This window comes from Trachinotus anak, unplaced genomic scaffold (assembly GCF_046630095.1).
Source record: "Trachinotus anak isolate AG129_WGS33_773 ecotype Australia unplaced genomic scaffold, CSIRO_AGI_Tana_v1 ptg000012l, whole genome shotgun sequence".
Classification (NCBI taxonomy): domain Eukaryota; kingdom Metazoa; phylum Chordata; class Actinopteri; order Carangiformes; family Carangidae; genus Trachinotus; species Trachinotus anak.
Genome location: NW_027273863.1, coordinates 26,516,054 through 26,537,318, shown reverse-complemented (window position 1 = coordinate 26,537,318; position 21,265 = coordinate 26,516,054). Strand labels below are relative to the sequence as shown.

Below are 21,265 nucleotides of genomic sequence, written 5' to 3'. Positions count from 1 at the left end.
GTCATTTGTAAACAGATGACAGCCTTGAGGGTGAAGAGTGGCAGCAGCAGTCAAACTTTAAGAAGGTCAAAGCGGCGGAAACATAGAATCACAACTTCCGGCAGGACTTTCAGAATAAAACGAGAGCGGAGTGAAGACACTGTGGGAACTTAAAGCAGAGTTTGTCAGTTTTCTGCTCTGTATCTGTTCAGATGTTGATAAAACACTTCATTTGGTGTTTTTGCGTTACCTCATCACTGATACCACTCAACAAAAATGTCACTTTCAGAGTCGGAATCAACAAAAATTCAATTCAATCTATTTCGCATCTCAAATTTACGCTGACTAAGACTCTCCCCAAACACAACAAGGGTCAATGTTTCAGTTCAATTCATTTCTTTTACAGTGGGAGTGAGACATCTTCCCAACCAAACAGGATCTCTGAGAGTAAACCTCTGATGCTATAGACTTACCTCTGGTACCACTGAGTTATTTCTTTGTGAAACAGGATATAAAAGGTCAGAGGTTCCAGGTTGGTCCAGGTTCGTTTGGAGACCGGTGTGATGAAACGGAGGCGATCCGAGTATTTTACTTCCTGACCGGGGACTGCACAGAGAGCCAGGGATGGTTCACTGGGGCCATCTTGTGTTTTGTGTCTATATTTAATATATATTCTATATTTCTGCCCAATTACCACATGAGGGCAGTGTATAAAACAGAGTAGCTCCCCTCTGTTCTGTTTCTTTCCTGCCTCTTCATTTCCGCAGTTACCACAGGTGTGTGTTTGTTCCCCAGCTTGCGTTTATGTTGTTATTCATATTACTCCGGCAAAGATGGCAGAGTCTGGGCTGATGTTCTGATGAGTTTTTCCGCCTTGTCTCATGGACAGGCTGGAAAGAGGAAACCAGCAAACATGAAATCTGTCCTAAAGATATAAATCACAGAATCCTCAGATCAGGATCCTCCACAGACAATACAAGGGGCACTGACTGCTGTGTGTTCCACTAAAATACCCATCAAATGTAAAGAAAATGCAGAATCCAGGAACTCCATCACTCTGTTTAATTGAAGCCTCCACATAAAGAGTTACTGAGTGTAAATGATGAACCAGTTCAGCAGAAAACAGACTCTGGAAGTACAGACTTTCTTGCAAATGTCAGTCTAAAAACATCTGTACAAGTCTTGCACTCATCAGTCAGGCTGCTGAAGTTATATAGCTGAACTGACTTTGAGTCACTGGGGGAAATGAGTTACTTCATTAACCCCTTAATCTACAGCAGCTATGTGGTCTCCCCCCTGAAAGGTCTCATCCAAATTTTAAATTGGACATAAAGTCAAAGATTTCAAACACCCATTTTGGTGTAATGACACAAACATTTATGACCTGGCTTAAAAGCTCCAGTCATTGTTATAGAACAAAGCACATTTTAAGGTTCTCTCCCATTCATTATTATTACATAACATCACATTTTAACATTCTCCCTTTGGTTCTTAAGTTTAGAGGAGAGAGGTGCATGTTCACAAATATTCAAACTGTTCTGGGGCACAGGAAGAAGAAATATGAATTGGTTCTCCTTTAAATACACAACCCATGATTATAATATAGTGTTTCATCCTCAAAGCATCTGCTGCAGACAAATAACAGAGTCAAATTAAAAATGTTAAAGTCATTACAGAAGCCTACAGGGGACTTTATTCAAATGATCATGTAAACTTCAGGAATGTAATTTTCCACACATGTATGTGTTGTAGGATTACACTGGACCTGACTTAATGAATATGAGCAAAGCAGGAGAAGCAGTCAACAGGTTCCATTTCAGAGTCTTTAATCTTTTGCAGTCAGTCAGGTGTGAGTGGTTACAGGTGAGTGGTTATATTTCTACAAATGACAGAAAGTGTACACACAAGTCAAATCATTTTCCTGAATAAAGCAACAAACTATACCAATCAACATCAGTATATCAATACATTCTGACTTTAAATATATAATCACATGAGAACAAACCAAGGAGATTAGATGTTCTACTGAACAACTAAATAAACACGACTTGAGGAAATAAAATGAAATAAACTCCTCACTCGACACAGGCAGGAACAAAGGTGAAATGATGGAGGGAAGCAGCTCAGCTGAAGGACAAACAGAACGAGCTCAGGACACAGAACAAAGAAAACTCAAGACACCTGTGTGAGCTGCCCCGTCAGCAACACCTGTGCTGTTCAGGTGAGCAGTCATGTGACCCCACTGCCCACAGGAGACATTATGAAGTAAAAACACATTACATCACATGTCACTGTGCTCTTCTGGGGTCAAAATGTTAAAGGCTGAGACACTGATGTACCTCCTGTCATTTAGCACCACCACACACTGCCTGCTGTTTGTTTCACCTGAATCTCAGAGACGGAAAAGAAAAGAATCAATCGTCTCCTCATTGATTATTATCATGATAAAGACACTTTGATAAAACCTCATAGACCTTATTTGTAAGTTGATTTGAACGACAACAACATTTGTTCTGACAAACACATCAATGTAAATGTAATTATAGATTTGTGTCTTTACACAGTGAGAACAAAACATCAGTGATAAAGGAAGGTCTGCTGATTTCTCTGTTAAGGCTCATGCAGTGGAAGAGAAACAGCAACACACAAATACATCAACACAAATATCCAACAAACATTTAGAGCACAGACAAGTTTGTGTTTTCATGTGGACAAATGTGAGTCAAACAAATATGATGATGAGCAGTGATATCCTCCATGGCTCCAGCTCCACCTGAACAAAGTCAAACATCAACACAACCAGAAATGAGAAGAGGTCAAAGTACCACCCATAATGTTTGATTGACAGGTGATCTGTGTGCAGTGCAGAAACACAACAGCAATGAGCTTTTAGCAACAAACATGGAGACAAAATAAACTGATGAACTAAAATACAGATTTAAACCAACTGCTCCTTAAAAGACTATTTGACTTTACACAACTCAGCTGTGGCTCCAAAACCAAAAAGAGTATAAATCCCAAGTCCAGCATGTAGAGGCTGAGTGAATGTGGTCTGGACTCTGTGGAGGAGAGTCATGGTTTCAGAGACACTGTAGAAGGACAGAATACCTGCTCTGTGATCCAGGTACACTCCTACTCTGGAGGACTGAGGACCTGAGACTGGAGTGTTGATTTTGTTGAGCCAAAATTTATAACTGTTTTGGTTACAATGTAACGCCCAAGATTTTTCATTGCGTCCAAATCGACATTCAATCCCTGCTCTGCTGATATTCTTGTATGCGACAGCTACACGAACTCCTCCTCTCCACTCCACCTCCCAGTAACAACGTCCAGTCAGACTCTCTCTACTCAGAACCTGATAACAGTCAGTGAATCTGTCTGGATGACTAGAATAAGACTGTTGTTGACCTCGTGTTACTTTTCTGTTTCCCTCAGATAATAACAGATATGTGTGTGCTGTGTTTGGATCCAGTGTGATTTCCTGTGAATATTTTAAGAAGTCAGCTCTGGTCTTGGGCTCTGGTTGTGACTCTGACAGTAAAACGTCCACTTGAGTCACTGTCAGTGAGATGTTTGTCCATGTCTCTCTCAGAATGTCCTGTAGTTTATCTCTGAGCTCTGACACAGCTGCTGTCACATCCTCAAAGTACCTCAGAGGACGGATATTGATGCTGGATGAGTCTGTAGATTGACTGAGTGGTGACAGTGAGGGGTAGTTGTGTAGAAACTGGGTGTGATCCTCTGTGTGTGAGAGCTGCTTCAGCTCAGCGTCTTTCCTCTTCAGCTCAGTGATCTCCTGCTCCAGCTTCTCCTGAAGCTCTTTGACTCGACTCACTTCAGTTTCCTGCTGGGATCTGATCTGCTGCTTCACATCAGAGCTTCTTTTCTCCATGAGACGGATCAGCTGAGTGAAGATCTTCTCACTGTGCTCCACTGCTTTATCAGCAGAGCCATTGATAGCCTCCACCTCCTGTTGAAGCAGCTTCACATCTTTCTCTCTGTCCTGGATTCTCTGCTGGATGTTTTGTCGACTCAGCTGGAGCTCTCTCTGCCTCTCAGTCCTTTCTGCTGCAGCTGAGACTGTGTCGTGGCCTTTATGTTCATCCACAGAGCAGAGATAACAGATACATTGCTCAGTGCGGCAGAACATCTTCATCACCTCATCATGACGAGAGCAGATGTTCTCCTGGAGCTTGTTGGAGGGCTCCACCAGCTTGTGTTTCTTTAATGGAGCTGCTTCATAATGAGGTTGAAGGTGTTTCTCACAGTAAGAGGCCAAACAAACCAAACAGGATTTGACAGCTTTCAGTTTTCTCCCAGCGCAGACATCACAGGCCACATCTTCAGGTCCAGCATAGCAGTGATCAGCAGGAGCAGCTTGGAGTCCAGTCTTCTTCAGCTCCTCCACTAAATCTGCTAACATGGTGTTTTTCACCAGGACAGGCCTCGGTGTGAAGGTCTGCCTACACTGAGGGCAGCTGTGGATTTTCTTCTCATCCTCTCCATCCCAGTGGGTTTTAATACAGTTCATGCAGTAGCTGTGTCCACAGTGAAGAGCCACCGGATCCTTCAGTAGATCCAGACAGATGGAACAGCAGAATTTTTCTCGGTCCAGCTGATTTCCTTGCTGCGCCATTTCACCTCCTGAGAATCAGTGTCCAACAGTTTCCCTTTGTCTGAACACAAACAGTCTCTGTGCTCTGGAGGAAAACAGATCTCTGCTCTCGTTCTCCTGCTGCAGTGAGTCAGACTCATCATCTCCTGCAGTTCACAACATGTTGTTTACACCCATCCTCATACTTACAGATCTGTGAGGGGGAGGGAACAAAGACACAGCTTGACAGGGTGGAGCTTGATACGTGTTGAAGCAGGAAGAAAAAAGAGGGAGGTGTCGTTCAGTCTGTTCTGCACTCCACAAAGAGGAGCTGTTTGAGAGAGACAGGGTGTGTTATCTGTCATTTACAACAAAGAAAGGTCGAAAGTCAAGTCAAGTCAAGTCTTTGTTAAAAACAACAACTATGTGAATCCAAACTGAAGACATGATCAGTGGTGAGGCTCAACAAAGAGACCGTGAGAGAAGACATGTTTCTGTGGACGTCTGTTTACAGATACACAGCAGGAAACTGTACAACTCAGCGTGCATCATTCCCAGTGTGCGACACTGACAAGGACAGATTTGAATCCTTGTACCTTGAGTGTGGCACACTGTGTGGGAACTTAAGAGCGCACAGTTTTACAGTTTTCTTCTGTGGATCACAGATGTTGACAAAACCAGTTCTTCCTTCACAGCGTCTTTGTTTCACCTCAACACTGATCACTTGTTCATAGTTTTGATTCTCATGGTCCTTCTTTAACAAATACACATCTCTGACACAAGCACAATTTCTCCACCTGCAGAAACTTGAATTTCTCATGTAGATTTATTTGACATGTTTACAAAGGTCGAGTTCCAACCACAAACTTTAGAATCATTTGTGAACATCACTTTACAAGCTCAAAATCATTTGGACACTAATTTGAGCCCATATATGTGTGGGGTGAGGGTCATGTGCATGACTTACCATTTGTTGCTGGTTGTGAGGGGCCATGAGGCCTGAGGTGGGCTCTGCCATCCCTATGAAAACACATCATGGTCATTGTATTAAATGAAATTATTTTCCATTGAAGGGCAAACCAGGACGTCTTAAGCAGCTCTTCTTCTGACTATGAAAAACATTCTGAGGACTTCACATAAAACAAGTAGCAATTATCCATTTAAACCTCATTTAGGAGATACTTGAAGTACAAAAGTATAAAAAATATCTGATGTAAATTTACTAGTTCAAGCACAACCAGCAAAGGTGACATTTAATAGTAGCTACAGCTAATAGAGTTTGTTTTTAAAATGTCTGCTGCTAAACTAACACACGTGTTCATACCACATTTCTCAGCATTAAGCAGCTGTGTTACACCTTACACTCATCTGTTGTTAAGTGGTATTTTACAGTTTGTAGAGCTTTTGTTAGTAAAGTGATAAATCACCCCCGTTGTAGCCTGGATGTTGTCCACAGTCCCGTGGAGGTTGTTGGTAGTGATGGTTTCTACTCCCATACGTAACAAGCATTAGGTCAAGGAAGCTGCCAGGACACTGCATCTTTATTTCCCACTGTTAGACTCTTATTAGACTCTTAGAGGGTCATTTGTGACACATGACAACAGTTTAACAGTTGTATAACTTTGCTCAGTTAAGTGATACTTCAAACACTTGTTTCTGGCATATGGCTTCAATGACTAAAATACTTGTGTGGAAATTCGCTGCCTCTGATTTGTTGTGAAAGAACTCACTGTGATATAATGATGAAGTCATGACCAACTACACAGCAACAACTCTGATTCTCTTCACTGATCAAAGCTCTACAACTGTAAAAACAACCTCAACATGCTGATGATTTCACTGTAGTTTACCAGACAGTTCTGTTGTAATGTGTCACAAATTAAGATCTAGGAAAGTCTAACAAGAGTCTGATTAGTGTCTTTAAGAGTCTAACAGTGGGAAATAAAGATGCAATGTTCTGGAAACTTCAAGAGCCTAATGTCTGTGACATGTGAGAGTAGAAACTATCACTATTTACATCAATATACATCAGTAATATGCAGTTTCTAATTAGAACATAATTTAGTTTTTCATGTCTCATAAGGGAACAATAGAAAAGTGCAACAAGATTTGTGTTTGTAAAAAGAAAAACAAGACTGTGATAATAAAACTGAACAATTGACATTAGTGGTGGGGTAACAAAAAGATACTGAAAGACTCTGTGCTTTTGTCAAAAATCTGAACAGATGCAGAGCAGAAAACTGTAAACCTTGACGCCCAAAGTTCCCACACAGTGTGTAACCCTGAAGTTACAAGAAGCATTTTGACCTTCTGCTGCCTGCAGATCCTGAAAGGTGGCGTAGATTTTCAAAATGGATAACGGCACAGGCTTGAAAATCTACTACACACTTCAGGATCTGCAGGCAGCAGAACCACTCACCCTCTGACTGGACTCTGCTTTGTGATTGGACTGTCACTGTCCAATCAGATTCAAATGTTAAAATAATCCTCTTGTAACTTCAGGGTTACACACAGTGTGGGAACTTTGAGCACCAAGTTTTACAAACAGTTTTCTGCTCTGCATCTGTCCGTCTGCTCGTCTCAAAGTTCGTCTTTCACAGTGTCTGTGTGGTTCCTCACCACTAGTGTCATTTGTTCACATGTTAGATCAGTTTTTTTTTAAACAAACACTAATCTCTTCTACACAAGCACAGTTTCTTCACATGTACAAACTGGAATTTCTCCTGCAGATTTATTTCACAAGTTTACAAAGGTTGATTTTACAAATACATTTGGAATTATTTGTGAACATCACGTTGCAATTTCTAAATGCTTTTGACACTAATTTGAATCCGTACAGGTGTGGGGTGTAGTCATGCCAATGACTTACTGTTTCTTGCTGGTTGTCTGGGACCATAAGGTGTGGTACTGGGCTGAGGTGGACTCTGGCATCCCTATGAAAACACACAATTATACTCAATAAAATAAACGTTCCACTTCAGGGTATTTGAGGAAGCTCTTCACAAAACAATAGTGAGTACCATTTTACTTCAAATTCATTTCTCTTACCATTATTAACTCAGTCGGGTGCAAGTTCAGCAGGAAGCTCCCATCTGTTCCAAAGAAGGAGGCTGCACACAGCGACCACTGCAGGTACTGTTGACAGGAATCCTGGAAAGATTTGAAAGTTTCCCTTTAAGTGAAAGAATGACTCCACAGTAGATCGATCAGTCATCCGTTTAAAACTCATTTAATACTGTGACTATAAAAGTATGAAAATTGTTCATTTAGCAGTAGTATCAAGCTCCACTGCTTGAAACTGTGTTTTATATCAGTGCAACTCAATGGAAAGAACCAGAGGTCAGATTGAAAGAATTTTAAATGTGTCACAATAAGTGATAAGATGCTGAGAGACATGAGTCTGGTGGTTATTCTGATCCCAGTTCACGGCAGAGATGCAACCAGCTGTGGGTCTCAGTGCAGACCAGAGGGGGGAGGACTGACAGGGCAAACATGACACAAAGATCCACTGTGATGAGCAGGATTTAGTTTTATGATAAATCCTAAAAATATGATTTTTACGATTTATGATACAGTGATAAACTGAGATCTGCATGTTAGAGCTGTTTTCTAAAATACTGATCAAGCTCCATCAGGAAGGTACTGAACTCTCTGTGAAGTTAACATGTGTCTGGAAAACCCAGATGAAAAGTGAGCAGGTTGTTGCTATTTTACCTTGTTTTCCACATCTGTACCTTCTGTACCTTCAGTACAGATGTGGAACCTTCAGTACAGATGTTCTTACTTTTGTGTTACAGCTACTGACTTTAACAAAGAAACAACAGAAAAAATATGATTCCCCCAAATCTGAGGTCATCTTTAAAGAAAGTAAAACCACTTTCATCTGGAGAGAAACTCCACTTTCCTCTAAGTGTCAAACTAACAAGTAGAAACACAGACTGAGAAATGAACGTAGAACAGAGAGCACAGTATATGTTGTTCATTTATAGTGAACATGACGTCTTCCTCTTCTCCTTGTGGCTCATGATGACGACTCAGTCAGACATCAGTTACATGAGCAGTTTGCCATAAACCTGATCAGGTGACAGTAAACTGTGTCACTGTGGTTGTGCTGCCCCCATGTGGCCAAAAATAAAACAGGTCCAAAGCTGCTTCTCATGAACTGTTTGGAAAATACTTTGCTGTTGTTTTCATCTGTCATTTTTCATAATAATATGACTTATAATAATGTAATTATAGTTGAGTTTATGGGTATTTATTTCTAGTGTTTTGTCATCAGCAATCTGTGTTTTCATGGAGGAATAAATTGAACCTTGAACCACTTTATAAAGCTGTTATGTAGCTGAACACATGTTAGCAGGTCTGAGCCTTTGAGGAGAGTCAGGAAACCATCAGTTATAAACCACAACGCTCTCTCCAAAGACGGAGTTTTATTTGACTTTTTATCCCTGAACTGCAGCATTTCACCATCATGAAAACTGTACTGATAATGTGACACCTTATTTATCTTCATGGGAAAATCATGTTGACCACTCCTCATGGAAGGTCAGAGGTCAGCTTCACCCAGCGACCTGCTGACATCAAACCTGATGGACTGATGGATGCTGAGGCGTCTCTGGAGGCATCTGGAACAAAGACGTGAGAGAAAAGAGGAGCATCAGGCCCCACATGAAATCCTTGAGAGGAAAATAACTGACATCTGATGAATCTTCATGTGCTGACAGGATCCAACAACAGACACTGGTCTGACATGAAACACTGAGAGTCAGTTTATTCTTTGCTGTCTTGACGTCTCCTCCTTCATTCTCTGTTCTGTGAGGCTGCACTTTGACCTGAAGACTGACGTCACCGCGCTAACATGCAACAGTGACACCTGAAGTGTAGCAGGTGTGATGTCACTGTCAGACAGGAGGCGGGAAACTGCAGCGCTGTGACCATAGACTGTATATAAAAATGGACGTCGACACTGGCTCCAGAAAATGAAGCCAATGTGGAAGAGCCTTAAACCTGCATTCTATCTACTGACCATCAGGGGGCGACACCACTGGCTGCAAAAAGAAGTCCGATTGTATGGAAGTCTATGAGAAAATGACCCTACTTCTCACTTGGTTTATGACTCCAGGAAACGTTTTCATAACGAGTTTATGGTCTCGATCACTAGTTTCAAGTCTTCTTCAATACAACATGATGTTCATTTTTAAAATTATAGTCCCATTTAATTTAAAATAGATGATAAAGTAGGGTATGCATCGGGGTCCAGCTGTGGGTGCAGACCAGAGGGGGGAGGACTGACAGGACAAACATGACACAAAGATCCACTGTGATGAGCAGGATTTAGTGTTTTCTGAGTTTAAACAGAGTTTCATCACCCAACAGGGACATGAAAAAAAAAAGAAGTGATATGTATATGAGGACATTTTAAGTGTGTGTAACAGCTGGAAACAGCAGGAAAAGACCTTGTGTTTAGCTTCTGTCCTGCTGGACAGGGAAATGAGAAAAGTTGATGAATTTTGATGAGAAAATGAGGAATGTTTGCAACACTTGAAACCTGCTGCATGATTTATGATACGTTGATAAACTGAGATCTGCATGCAGAACGAGTTTTTGGGTGTAGTGTCTTCATCCTGGAGTTTTCCACATACAGTTACACAGACCTTCCATTGTGTTTTCACTTCGTGAAAATTAGTTTTAACTTTTTTTTCACCTAAAATGTCAGTGTTGTTCAGCGTCTGGTTGAACCAAGAGACACTCTAAGGAATCGACTGTTCATCCGGTAAGTACATTTTATTTTTATCTTAAGCGTGTTTTCACTAGCTAAAATTAGCATCCCAATCTCCAATTGATATTGTAGTGTAGATAAATGACAAATGCACCTTGCTAACCCAGCTGGCTAGCTAGCGCTAGCTGATTACCAAGTGTTTTCTATGCTAACAGGACTGGGCTCCGCCGGGATAGTGACCTGTGTTTACTCCAGAGGTGTTAATACATGTTTGAATATAATGTTAAAAGCCCAACTAAAATGTGCATATAACTGATGTTAAGGTACCAACGTTATTATTGTGTTTCTGGAACACGGGAACCAGTCGAAGTGAACTGTGTTAGTGTGTTGGGCTCATATTGAGCTCCATTCATGCAAGTTCTTAAAATGTCAGTTTGGATGTTGTGAAAGTTCAGGTTAACTTAACCTTAACATAATTTAAATGTGGTGAACATGTAGACTGTAAGTGATGCTGACTGGAACAACAGAAGCCAATACTACATCTTCTGAACAGGTCCTCAGTTCACAAGCAGCAGATAGTAACAATAGCATTTACCGGATCTGTGCTTTTTATTTGACCCAGATATTCTTATTACTGGACAATCAGATATGCTCATAATTTGAAGGACCCTAGAGATTATGTCGCCGTGAAGTCAAGTGTTAACTGTAGTGTGTTGATGTGTTGTGCACAAAAGACACATGTTAGAGTCTCTATTTAGAAGTTCTGTTCATTCACTCCCATCATCACAATACAGTTAGAAGTTCTGTATAATACACAATGTAGAAAATAACATTAGTACATAACATGTAGCAGTTAATTCATTTGATGCTGTAAGTGCAAACACAATATTTCTCAACTGAAGTAGACATTCATGCAGTTATCCTGACAGCTGGTTTATGTGTGTGATAAACTGATCCATCATGTCTGAACTAAAGTCTTTTACTGTGATTTGAAAGGTATCGATGCTGAAAACTGAAGGACCACTGCCAACAGAAGGAGGACCTCATGTATGGAGCAGTATTTGTTTCCATTCATCTGGCTGTGGAGAAAGGAGGCTGCATGGACAACATCCTTAGTTCTCAAATGGATGGTGATGATGATGCTAGAAAACCACTTCCAGTTCAGGTGCCTCTGATGGAAAGACAGAGCAGTTCTGTAGAAGTTTGTTTAATATTCTTTGTCCTTGGTGTTACTCTAGTCTTACTCTAGTCACCACTTTCACAAATGAAAGTATTTCCCAATTTGACATTTAAAGGATCTTCACTGGACAACAGCTGGCACTGTCCAACCAGAAGTGCAACCAGGAGCAGAATGTGACTCCTGTAACAGATGTGTGCTGCTGTTACCACTTCAGAAATATTAGCCTTCCAAAATCTTTGGTGTGTACTGCAGATTTGACAGTGAGATTTTAAAAGTCAAGTTAAGTAAGCAGTAAAGAAATGGATATTTTATGTCCTTTTATGGTTTTTCTTTTCTATAGTGAAGTACAGCTTATGAACATTAGTTTTGCTCATATCTGCTGTTACTGTCATTGAAATGTGTTTAATGTGCTTTTCTAATTTGTGATTGTAGGTTTGTTTATGGAATCTTAAATAAACCTACTGTGATTAAAGTGTACTGAGAGCATTTCCTATGAACTACAGAAGTATTGCCTGGGTTTTCCAGATTTACCATACACCTTGTGATGCATTTAACAGTACAGCTTGGTGAATGAGTTTTCAGTGTCATTGAAGTTGATAATTCATAAAGTACATAAAACACATGGAAAGCACAAACTAGAATATCTGGCTTTTGATCCTTCATTGTCAATGTTCTAGGATTGTCATAATTTATACCATAAAACCATCAACAAACTTAGACCAAGAGATTCATAAACACTTTTATTGCACCTTTTAAAAATCATCAATTTCAACAAAATCATTAACCATCGCCAATACTGGAAAGGTATGTAAAAAGTTTGTACTAAATTCAGTCACTTTTATAAAAATAAAATACTTTTGTGGATCAAGGTAAAGGTGAACTGTCACAAGTTTGCATAATAAATTGTTCAATCCCTCATCTTTAGTAACAAGTAGTAGAGGTGTTAGACAGCTTCCCCTTCAGACCTCCCCAGACAAACCAATGGATGGAGACACCATCAACACCAAGGTTGATCCCTGTGGTCTCTGTAGCTCTTTGGGCTCCACGATGGATGTAGCTGTCCCCAGTGATCCAGACCTTGGCCAGATGGAAAGAAACACTGTAATAGTGAGATATGTGTGATATTCTAGCAGGAAAAAGGTAAAATAAGAAGCACTCTTATTAGATTAACTCCGCGCAGTTATCTGAAAATACAGCACTCCCTCCAGCTAGTTGTAAAAACTGCTGTACTGTTTTACAATATATAATATAATAGAAACTAATACTTCAGGGGCATTGAGTGGGTGCAGATGCAATAATCAATCCAAGCAGACAGTGATGTAACTTATTCTGAAAGAGAGAAAGAATAATTCCAACAGATGTTTTGACGCCTGTTTTTAACGATGAAATTAACGAAAAACTAAAAACAGTCACATGACGATCGATTGCACTGCGAGAATAAATATTAATCAATAACACTGATCTGCTGGGTCTGCAGGTCTCCAGCACAGACACAGACACCAACAGTTCACTGTAATAACATTATTGTTTTGTAACTTAACAACACCGACAACCTGCTGTCATCGTTAACACTCATGAAGTCAGACAATAACCTTTGATTCACAGAACCAGTTTTAAAACAACAGTATCGTGTTTTACCATTTACAGTCTATGGTTTCACCACAAGATGTTATACTACTGCTACTCTACAGTTAGCTTACATACAGTTAGCTACAGTTAGCTTACATACAGTTAGCTACAGTTAGCTCACATACAGTTAGCTACAGTTAGCTTACATACAGTTAGCTACAGTTAGCTCACATACAGTTAGCTTTCTCTGTGTGTAAGCTAGCACACGGTAACTTCAGTTACAATAACATTTCATTATCTGTGTGTACATTACATTCCTATATGTAATATTTTCCACATGTGGACTGTAGTTAGCTATTAACAGTAAGTTATCACTTAGTACTAAAGTTTACCTTGACTTATGGAAATTGACTGATTTCGGATTCACACGGAGCAGCCTCTCACGCTCCGTCAGATAGCCAGTGTAGGTGGGCGGGCACAGTGACCTCGGCTCTTAGGTCAGCTCCACCCCTCACTCTTCCTCAGCTCCACCCTCTTCTCCAAATATGGTTTATTCTGGTTTCCAAAAATCAAGATGGCGGCGGCCAAATTGCAAACTCGAGGCTTCAAAACGGCAGTTCGCAAACCAATGGGTGACGTCACGGTGGGTTGCCACTTGGCTGTGACGAACGTCAGGTTCAGTGACACGCCCCTCGCACTGTCCCCCAAACGCTGCTTCGTAACAGGCGTCCCCAAATGCGCTGTAGCCCAGGACACAAACAGCTGCTCCGACCTCCTGAAGCCAGCTGTCCTATCCATGGAGGTGCAGGAAACGCAGCCGCTCCTGCTCCCCTGTGGAAGAAGGAGGAGGAGAAAAAGCTGATTGCTCTATAGCACAACAGCTGAAGAGTCTCCGCTATCAGGATCAGAGCCGGGCCCTGTTCCCGCCCTCTGGAGAGAGTAGGAGTGATCAGCTCTAACGTCCCCACCCACCGGAGCTCTGATCGGTCAGGGAGGAAAACACAGGACACTGATCGCTCTCCTCTGACGCAAATACATCTATTTCTGCCCGTCCATACTTTCCCCATATCTGAGCCCCCACCTCGCTGTGGAGTCCCCCTCCTTGTAGCGGGGGCCGCCTCTGGACAGTAGATCCGCACCTGGATCCCACCACAAGCCTCAAGTCATCCAGCTGCTCTCTGGACCTGAGGACACCCGCAGCCTCTTCTTGCTGCTCTGCTAAGTCTTTTTAGCAGGGCTGCTGCTGACGCTGGTTTCTTAGCACTGGAAACACACATTTGTGTCACTGGGAACGATGGTGTATAAACACAGCGGGAGCTTCCCGCCACAAGTTTGGAAAACTCCGCCTCTGTTTGCTCTGTCTCCCCCGAACAGTGCGCTGAACCTGGCGGCAAGAGCGGCACAAACCGTGTCCTGTCTGACAGATGCATCATCCAGCACATGATAATATAACACACAGCTAAAGAGGAAACCAGTGATTCCAACCTTTAGTCAGGTGAGCACCGTTAAGTCTGGATACCACTGTTTGAGGCTGAGGGTTAAAATGCTGATGTTTCTGTAAATCAACTGTTAGTAAAACTGTATTTAGAAGAAACTATCTGAGAAAACATAGAAAGTGATGATCCATAAAGAATTCAAACAAGCTGATGAGACACAGACTTGACAGAAACGAGCAGTTTAGTTCATATTTTAATAAGATATGTACAAAATAATGAATCAGTATCTTTTTATCATTATAAATAAACTTGGACAAGATCAGTTCAAATGATCTATGTGGTGGTTGAGGTTGGAGGAATCACCTTAAAAAAATAATCCCATTTTAAAGAATGTAATCCTACTAAATATTCTGACACATGTTCAATCCAGATGTAGAATATATTAAAAGAAAAAAAAGCTCTTTAACAGTTTGTAATACTGAGTATGCTGCAGAATCAAATCATTTCTAAACTCACAGTAAGTAAATATATGAAATGTGCAGTCAGTGGGTCAGTAGTGTTAGTAAGTGGATGTATGAAAGGGTGGTGTTGTATGGTGCAAAATAAAGTACAACCAAACCAAAGAAACCATGTGGTTTCAGCGATGGAGTGAGAGAGACAATGAGGATGGATGATGAAATGCATTCTGGGTAGACTGGCCAGGTGCGCTGATACCAGCTCCACCTACCAGGACCTGAAGGGAGACAAAACACACAGCAACCAAGGGCAAGACGATCCCAGAGGCTACAGCAGAGCCAGAGGCCTGACACAGAGCCTTTAAATGAGGATCTGGTTCTTCTGAAGGTTTAAGGTTGTGTTAAAAGAGTTGAGCTCATTTGTCCACGAGTTTTGTCACATTGAATATGAAACAAATAAATCACTTACACACAACTTGACCTACAGACACATGGTAGTGGTGTCATGGTGATTTATGTGTTGTGTTTGAATACAGAAACATTTGTGTCTTCAAAGTTTTTAAAAGATGAATTTCTAATGACTTCCATCAGTTTCACAGCACTATGATGTATAATATGAGGCATTTGATTATAAATCTTCTCATCCTAAAATCATCATCTTCAATAGAAACTTGAGCCAAACTGAGCTGAGGAGCTTTAACCTCCACTACATCCCTGCTCAGCAGGATGAAGGCGCCCTCTTGTGTTGTGCATCAGTTTTCAGATTTCAGTTGTTCACCTGCTGTGATGTTCGCTGCAGGAAGAGGAGTCACACCCTGTAACACTGATGCTGCATTCAGGTCACATGGGAAAGATGGAAGACAAGAGTTTCCAGTCTACAAATATTATTCACATCAGTCTTCAGGTGGGAATGTGACTTCTTCACTTCTGATTGAGCGACACTGAAACAGTTGAAATCAAACCTAAAGAAATATTTTCATGTTATGGTGACGGGACTGGAGCTGATGCAGGCTGCACAGTTTCCATCTGTTGTTGACTGTTCAACATTTGACTTGTTGTAAAAGCTGTGTGACTGTGGTCGAGTGACGGCTGTGAAAACTTGTCAGAAACAACATAAATCTCCAGCAAACATCAGTTATTGTGTCTTGATGACTTTCACTGAACATGACAGCCTCATTCTGAAGTTTCATCTTCATGTCAATCAACATCACAACAAATAAAATGACCTCAAGTCCACAACAACACAACCTCTCTTGTCTTATGTGCGTCAGGACTCCACTCAACTTCTTCACACTAAAACTTAGTGTGAAACTAAGTAAAGTAACTCTGAACATTTTTCCAGTTTGTGAAGCAACAAGTGAAAGAAAACTCTGCTCGTTTCTCTGTGACAAATGTGTTTTAGTGAAGGAAGCTGAAAGGACAGAGACTGACTGACAAATGTTCCTCTGCCCTCAACATCAACACTGTAACACTGTAGTGTTTGCTGCTTTGCCTCATATTAGTTTCACATTTTCTCCATCAGCTTTGAATCAGATCCTGGAATGAAGACACAAGAAAACATTTGATTTATTATTGAGGAAAATCAACTCTATTGATGATGTGAAGCTTCAGTTTGTTCACACATTGAATCAGAAAAGTCTGTTCAATGACTCTTGTTCAGTGATTTCATGAACAGATTGACTTCATCCACACAATCAGTTTGTTTCACCTGAATCTCAGACGGAAAAGAAAAGAATCAATCGTCTCCTCATTGATTATTATCATGATAAAGACACTTTGATAAAACCTCATAGACCTTATTTGTAAGTTGATTTGAACGACAACAACATTTGTTCTGACAAACACATCAATGTAAATGTAATTATAGATTTGTGTCTTTACACAGTGAGAACAAAACATCAGTGATAAAGGAAGGTCTGCTGATTTCTCTGTTAAGGCTCATGCAGTGGAAGAGAAACAGCAACACACAAATACATCAACACAAATATCCAACAAACATTTAGAGCACAGACAAGTTTGTGTTTTCATGTGGACAAATGTGAGTTTAGGTCAAACAAACATGATGATGAGCAGTGATATCCTCCATGGCTCCAGCTCCACCTGAACAAAGTCAAACATCAACACAACCAGAAATGAGAAGAGGTCAAAGTACCACCCATAATGTTTGATTGACAGGTGATCTGTGTGCAGTGCAGAAACACAACAGCAATGAGCTTTTAGCAACAAACATGGAGACAAAATAAACTGATGAACTAAAATACAGATTTGAACCAACTGCACCTTAAATGACCTTTGACTATTTGAGTTAACACAACTCAGCTGTGGCTCCATAAGAAGAGTAAAGCCAAAGTCCAACATGTAGAGGCTGAGTGAATGTGGTCTGGACTCTGTGGAGGAGAGTCATGGTTTCAGAGACACTGTAGAAGGACAGAATACCTGCTCTGTGATCCAGGTACACTCCTACTCTGGAGGACTGAGGACCTGAGACTGGAGTGTTGATTTTGTTGAGCCAAAATTCATAATTGTCTTTGTCACAATATAACATCCAAGATTTGTCATTGAATCCAAATCCACATTCATATGAGCTCCCTGCTCTGCTGATATTCTTGTATGTGGCTGCTACATGAACTCTTCCTCTCCACTCCACCTCCCAGTAACAACGTCCAGTCAGACTCTCTCTACTCAGGACCTGACACCAGCCAGTGAATCTGTCTGGATGACTAGAATAAGACTGTTGTTGACTCCATGTTACTTTTCTGTTTCCCTCAGATAATAACAGATGTGTGTTTGCTGTGTTTGGATCCAGTGTGATTTCCTGTGAGTATTTTAAGAAGTCAGCTCTGGTCTTGGGCTCTGGTTGTGACAGTAAAACATCCACTTGAATCACTGTCAGTGAGATGTTTGTCCATGTCTCTCTCAGAATGTCCTGTAGTTTATCTCTGAGCTCTGACACAGCTGCTGTCACATCCTCAAAGTACCTCAGAGGACGGATATTGATGCTGGATGAGTCTGTAGATTGACTGAGTGGTGACAGTGAGGGGTAGTTGTGTAGAAACTGGGTGTGATCCTCTGTGTGTGAGAGCTGCTTCAGCTCAGCGTCTTTCCTCTTCAGCTCAGTGATCTCCTGCTCCAGCTTCTCCTGAAGCGCTTTGACTCGACTCACTTCAGTTTCCTGCTGGGATCTGATCTGCTGCTTCACATCAGAGCTTCTTTTCTCCATGAGACGGATCAGCTGAGTGAAGATCTTCTCACTGTGCTCCACTGCTTTATCAGCAGAGCCATTGATAGCCTCCACCTCCTGTTGAAGCAGCTTCACATCTTTCTCTCTGTCCTGGATTCTCTGCTGGATGTTTTGTCGACTCAGCTGGAGCTCTCTCTGCCTCTCAGTCCTTTCTGCTGCAGCTGAGACTGTGTCGTGGCCTTTATGTTCATCCACAGAGCAGAGATAACAGATACACTGCTGATCAGTGCGGCAGAACATCTTCATCACCTCATCATGACGAGAGCAGATGTTCTCCTGGAGCTTGTTGGAGGGCTCCACCAGCTTGTGTTTCTTTAATGGAGCTGCTTCATAATGAGGTCGGAGGTGTTTCTCACAGTAAGAAGCCAAACAAACCAAACAGGATTTGACAGCTTTCAGTTTTCTCCCAGTGCAGACATCACAGGCCACATCTTCAGGTCCAGCATAGCAGTGATCAGCAGGAGCAGCTTGGAGTCCAGTCTTCTTCAGCTCCTCCACTAAATCTGCGAACATGGTGCTTTTCACCAGGACAGGCCTCGGTGTGAAGGTCTGCCTACACTGAGGGCAGCTGTGGATTTTCTTCTCATCTTCTTCATCCCAGAAGCTTTTAATACAGTTCATGCAGTAGCTGTGTCCACAGGGAAGAGTCACCGGATCCTTCAGTAGATCCAGACAGATGGAACAAGAGAATGTTTCCCGTTCCAGCTGAACTCCTTTCTGAGCCATTTCACCTCTCAGTGTCAACGACTGTCTGAGTTTCACTTCCTCAGAAGTGAATCTAGTTTGAGCTGTGATCTAAACAACATGTGTCTCTGCAGTGAACGGGGCCTGTCAGCTCTCTCACTTCACCACATGTTGGTTTCCCTCCATCTTCAGACTGTAGATCTGAAGGGGAGGGAACAAGGAGACACATGAACAGTGGAGCTGGCTGTGTTAGAGAGCAGGAAGAAGAGGGAGGGTTATAATGCTGTGACTCAGTCCAGGAGGAGGAGCAGTTTGATACTGTGTGTTTAACCCTTTTCTCTTTTGTTTACTATAGAGCTCATTTGTCTTTTAAAAAAAACTGATCAGCACAAATTTTAGATGAGAAACTCTTCTTTGGATCTTTGGGTTAAGAGATGATTCCCAGCTGTCTGAGTTAGTTCTTCTATTGTCTCAAAATATGTTTTACTGTTTGTTTCATAAATGAAAGTAATGAGGCTGCAGTAGATGAAAAATAAAGAGTAATCAATCTCTGTTGACTTTTCAATACTTTTGAATTGTTCGATTAAGTTCTTGAAATATTTTTGGATGAAACCAGTTAAATTTAGAATTAAATTTTGAGCAAAAGGAATATTTTAATATTTGATGCATTTAAAGAAACAAACCAAAGACGTTACTTTTTACACTGTGAATCCCACAGGACTTGAATGCACCAGATCATTTGACTCTGTAGTTTAGTTTTGGAGTTTTACACATGTGATCAATAATATCCTTTCAGTTGTTTTCCAAATGATCCCTCAGACATCACAGTGTAGATATTATGTTGTCATCATCTCAGCAAAGCTCAAGTTTTACAGTTTGATGTCAAAACAATTATTAATACAAAAGCACCAAGAGTGAAACAGCTGTTTGAAATAACACAAACACACTGGAGTGAACCCCCAACTTAACAACAATCTGACGTTAGTGAAGAATAAACTACAATATTAAACAATGTCACATGTAGTTGATTACTGGCTTTATAATAAGACCAGAGTATAGTCTCAATAACCAAACAAGAACTACATAAAGTTGATCAGTTACCTGGGAACATTTTCCAATGAATAAAAGAAAAGCAACAATTTCTGCATTTTATTTAATGGAAAAGATGAATTCCTACTGACTTGCAGCAGCTTCACAGCACTAACCAGGATGTATGACATCAGGTGATTTATCATAAATCTTTTCAGCCTAAAATCATCATCTTTACTGTTTATTGTTCAGAATGAAAACCAATCAGACAAAAACAATTTAAAGCTTGAAGGGTGCAGTAGCATTATCTGACATACTTTGGTCTTACAGCCACTAAACAGCAGTAAGACTCTCACACTCAGTGTTTCCACCTCTGTGTTTATTTCCACTCTCACAGTCAGTTACAAAGTTCACACTCACAGCTACAAAACCAGCATCTAAACACTGTGCAGGAGGAAAATGATCAAACTGATCACAACATCACAGGTTTGATGATTTCATGTGAACAACAGTTAATGAACCTACATTTATCAGGTAGCTGCAGGAATCTGATACTTTCCCAGATTTTACATTAAAAAAACACAATGAGTTCATAAAATACAACATATTGTTAAAGATGAAGCCACTGGTTCACAAACTTTTCAGCTCTTGGCTCCAAACAAAAACACAGCTGTGGCTCTTTGTAATGTTTCACATGTAAATGAGTCATTAGCTGTTCCATCACAGACACGTTTCCCCTCTAAACTTCACACAGTCTCATTTCAATAACTGTCCGAGGCCCAAACAGCTACAACTACAGCTACAAACGCATCCAACGCTTCATAACAGAAACGCCAAAAATTACACAATTATCCAAAACATGAACACAAATCTATAGCAGAACTTTCTTTTTTCTTGTTTTCTCCCCCATTAATCATGTCACGACCCCTCAGATTGATCTGGGGACCCTTTGGAGGGCCCCTTGGACCCCTGGATGACTGGCTGTATATAAAGTAGATCAAATCAGCTCCACCTCATCCAGCCACAGCAGTAAAATACTGCATTGATGCATCAGTATTAACGATCCCATGTCTGTCACAGGGGGCCATTTTTCTACAGAGAGAGTACTTTTGATACTTTAAGTACATTTTCCTAATACTAGTTTTAGTTAGTTTTCTTCTTACAATGTGTGAAACTAATTTATTGCTACTTTTGTTGAAGTAAAATGAAGGGTCTGAATACTTCTGTGAGAGCTGTGAGAAAGTCAGCACTTTAACATCAGTCACTGTTTGAGCTCAGATCCAATTTGCTGGAGCAGTTTATAATATCACAGAAAAGTGTTTCCAGATCCAGAAACTGTCTGCGAGCTCTTCCTCAAGTCAAACCTTATGTCGCAGTAT

General features: G+C 40.9%; 2 protein-coding genes and 1 long non-coding RNA gene across 3 annotated transcripts; all 3 read right to left on the bottom strand.

Annotated features, from left to right (window-relative positions):
* Positions 1–2,732: 2,732 nt before the first annotated feature.
* LOC139629652 (tripartite motif-containing protein 16-like) lies at positions 2,733–4,782 on the bottom strand. Its single transcript, XM_071492394.1, has one exon. It carries the CDS (start codon positions 4,613–4,615, stop codon positions 2,942–2,944), a length of 1,674 nt encoding a protein of 557 aa, XP_071348495.1. The 5' UTR covers positions 4,616–4,782; the 3' UTR covers positions 2,733–2,941.
* Positions 4,783–12,216: 7,434 nt separating this feature from the next.
* Positions 12,217–15,342, bottom strand: LOC139629623 (uncharacterized). Its single transcript, XR_011693009.1, has 3 exons — positions 13,434–15,342; positions 12,738–12,801; positions 12,217–12,549 (listed from the first exon to the last, which is right to left on the bottom strand). It is a non-coding gene; the product is annotated as an uncharacterized lncRNA (long non-coding RNA).
* Positions 15,343–16,518: 1,176 nt separating this feature from the next.
* On the bottom strand, positions 16,519–20,506 carry LOC139629622 (tripartite motif-containing protein 16-like). The gene has a single exon (XM_071492362.1). It carries the CDS (start codon positions 18,897–18,899, stop codon positions 17,238–17,240), a length of 1,662 nt encoding a protein of 553 aa, XP_071348463.1. The 5' UTR covers positions 18,900–20,506; the 3' UTR covers positions 16,519–17,237.
* Positions 20,507–21,265: the final 759 nt, after the last annotated feature.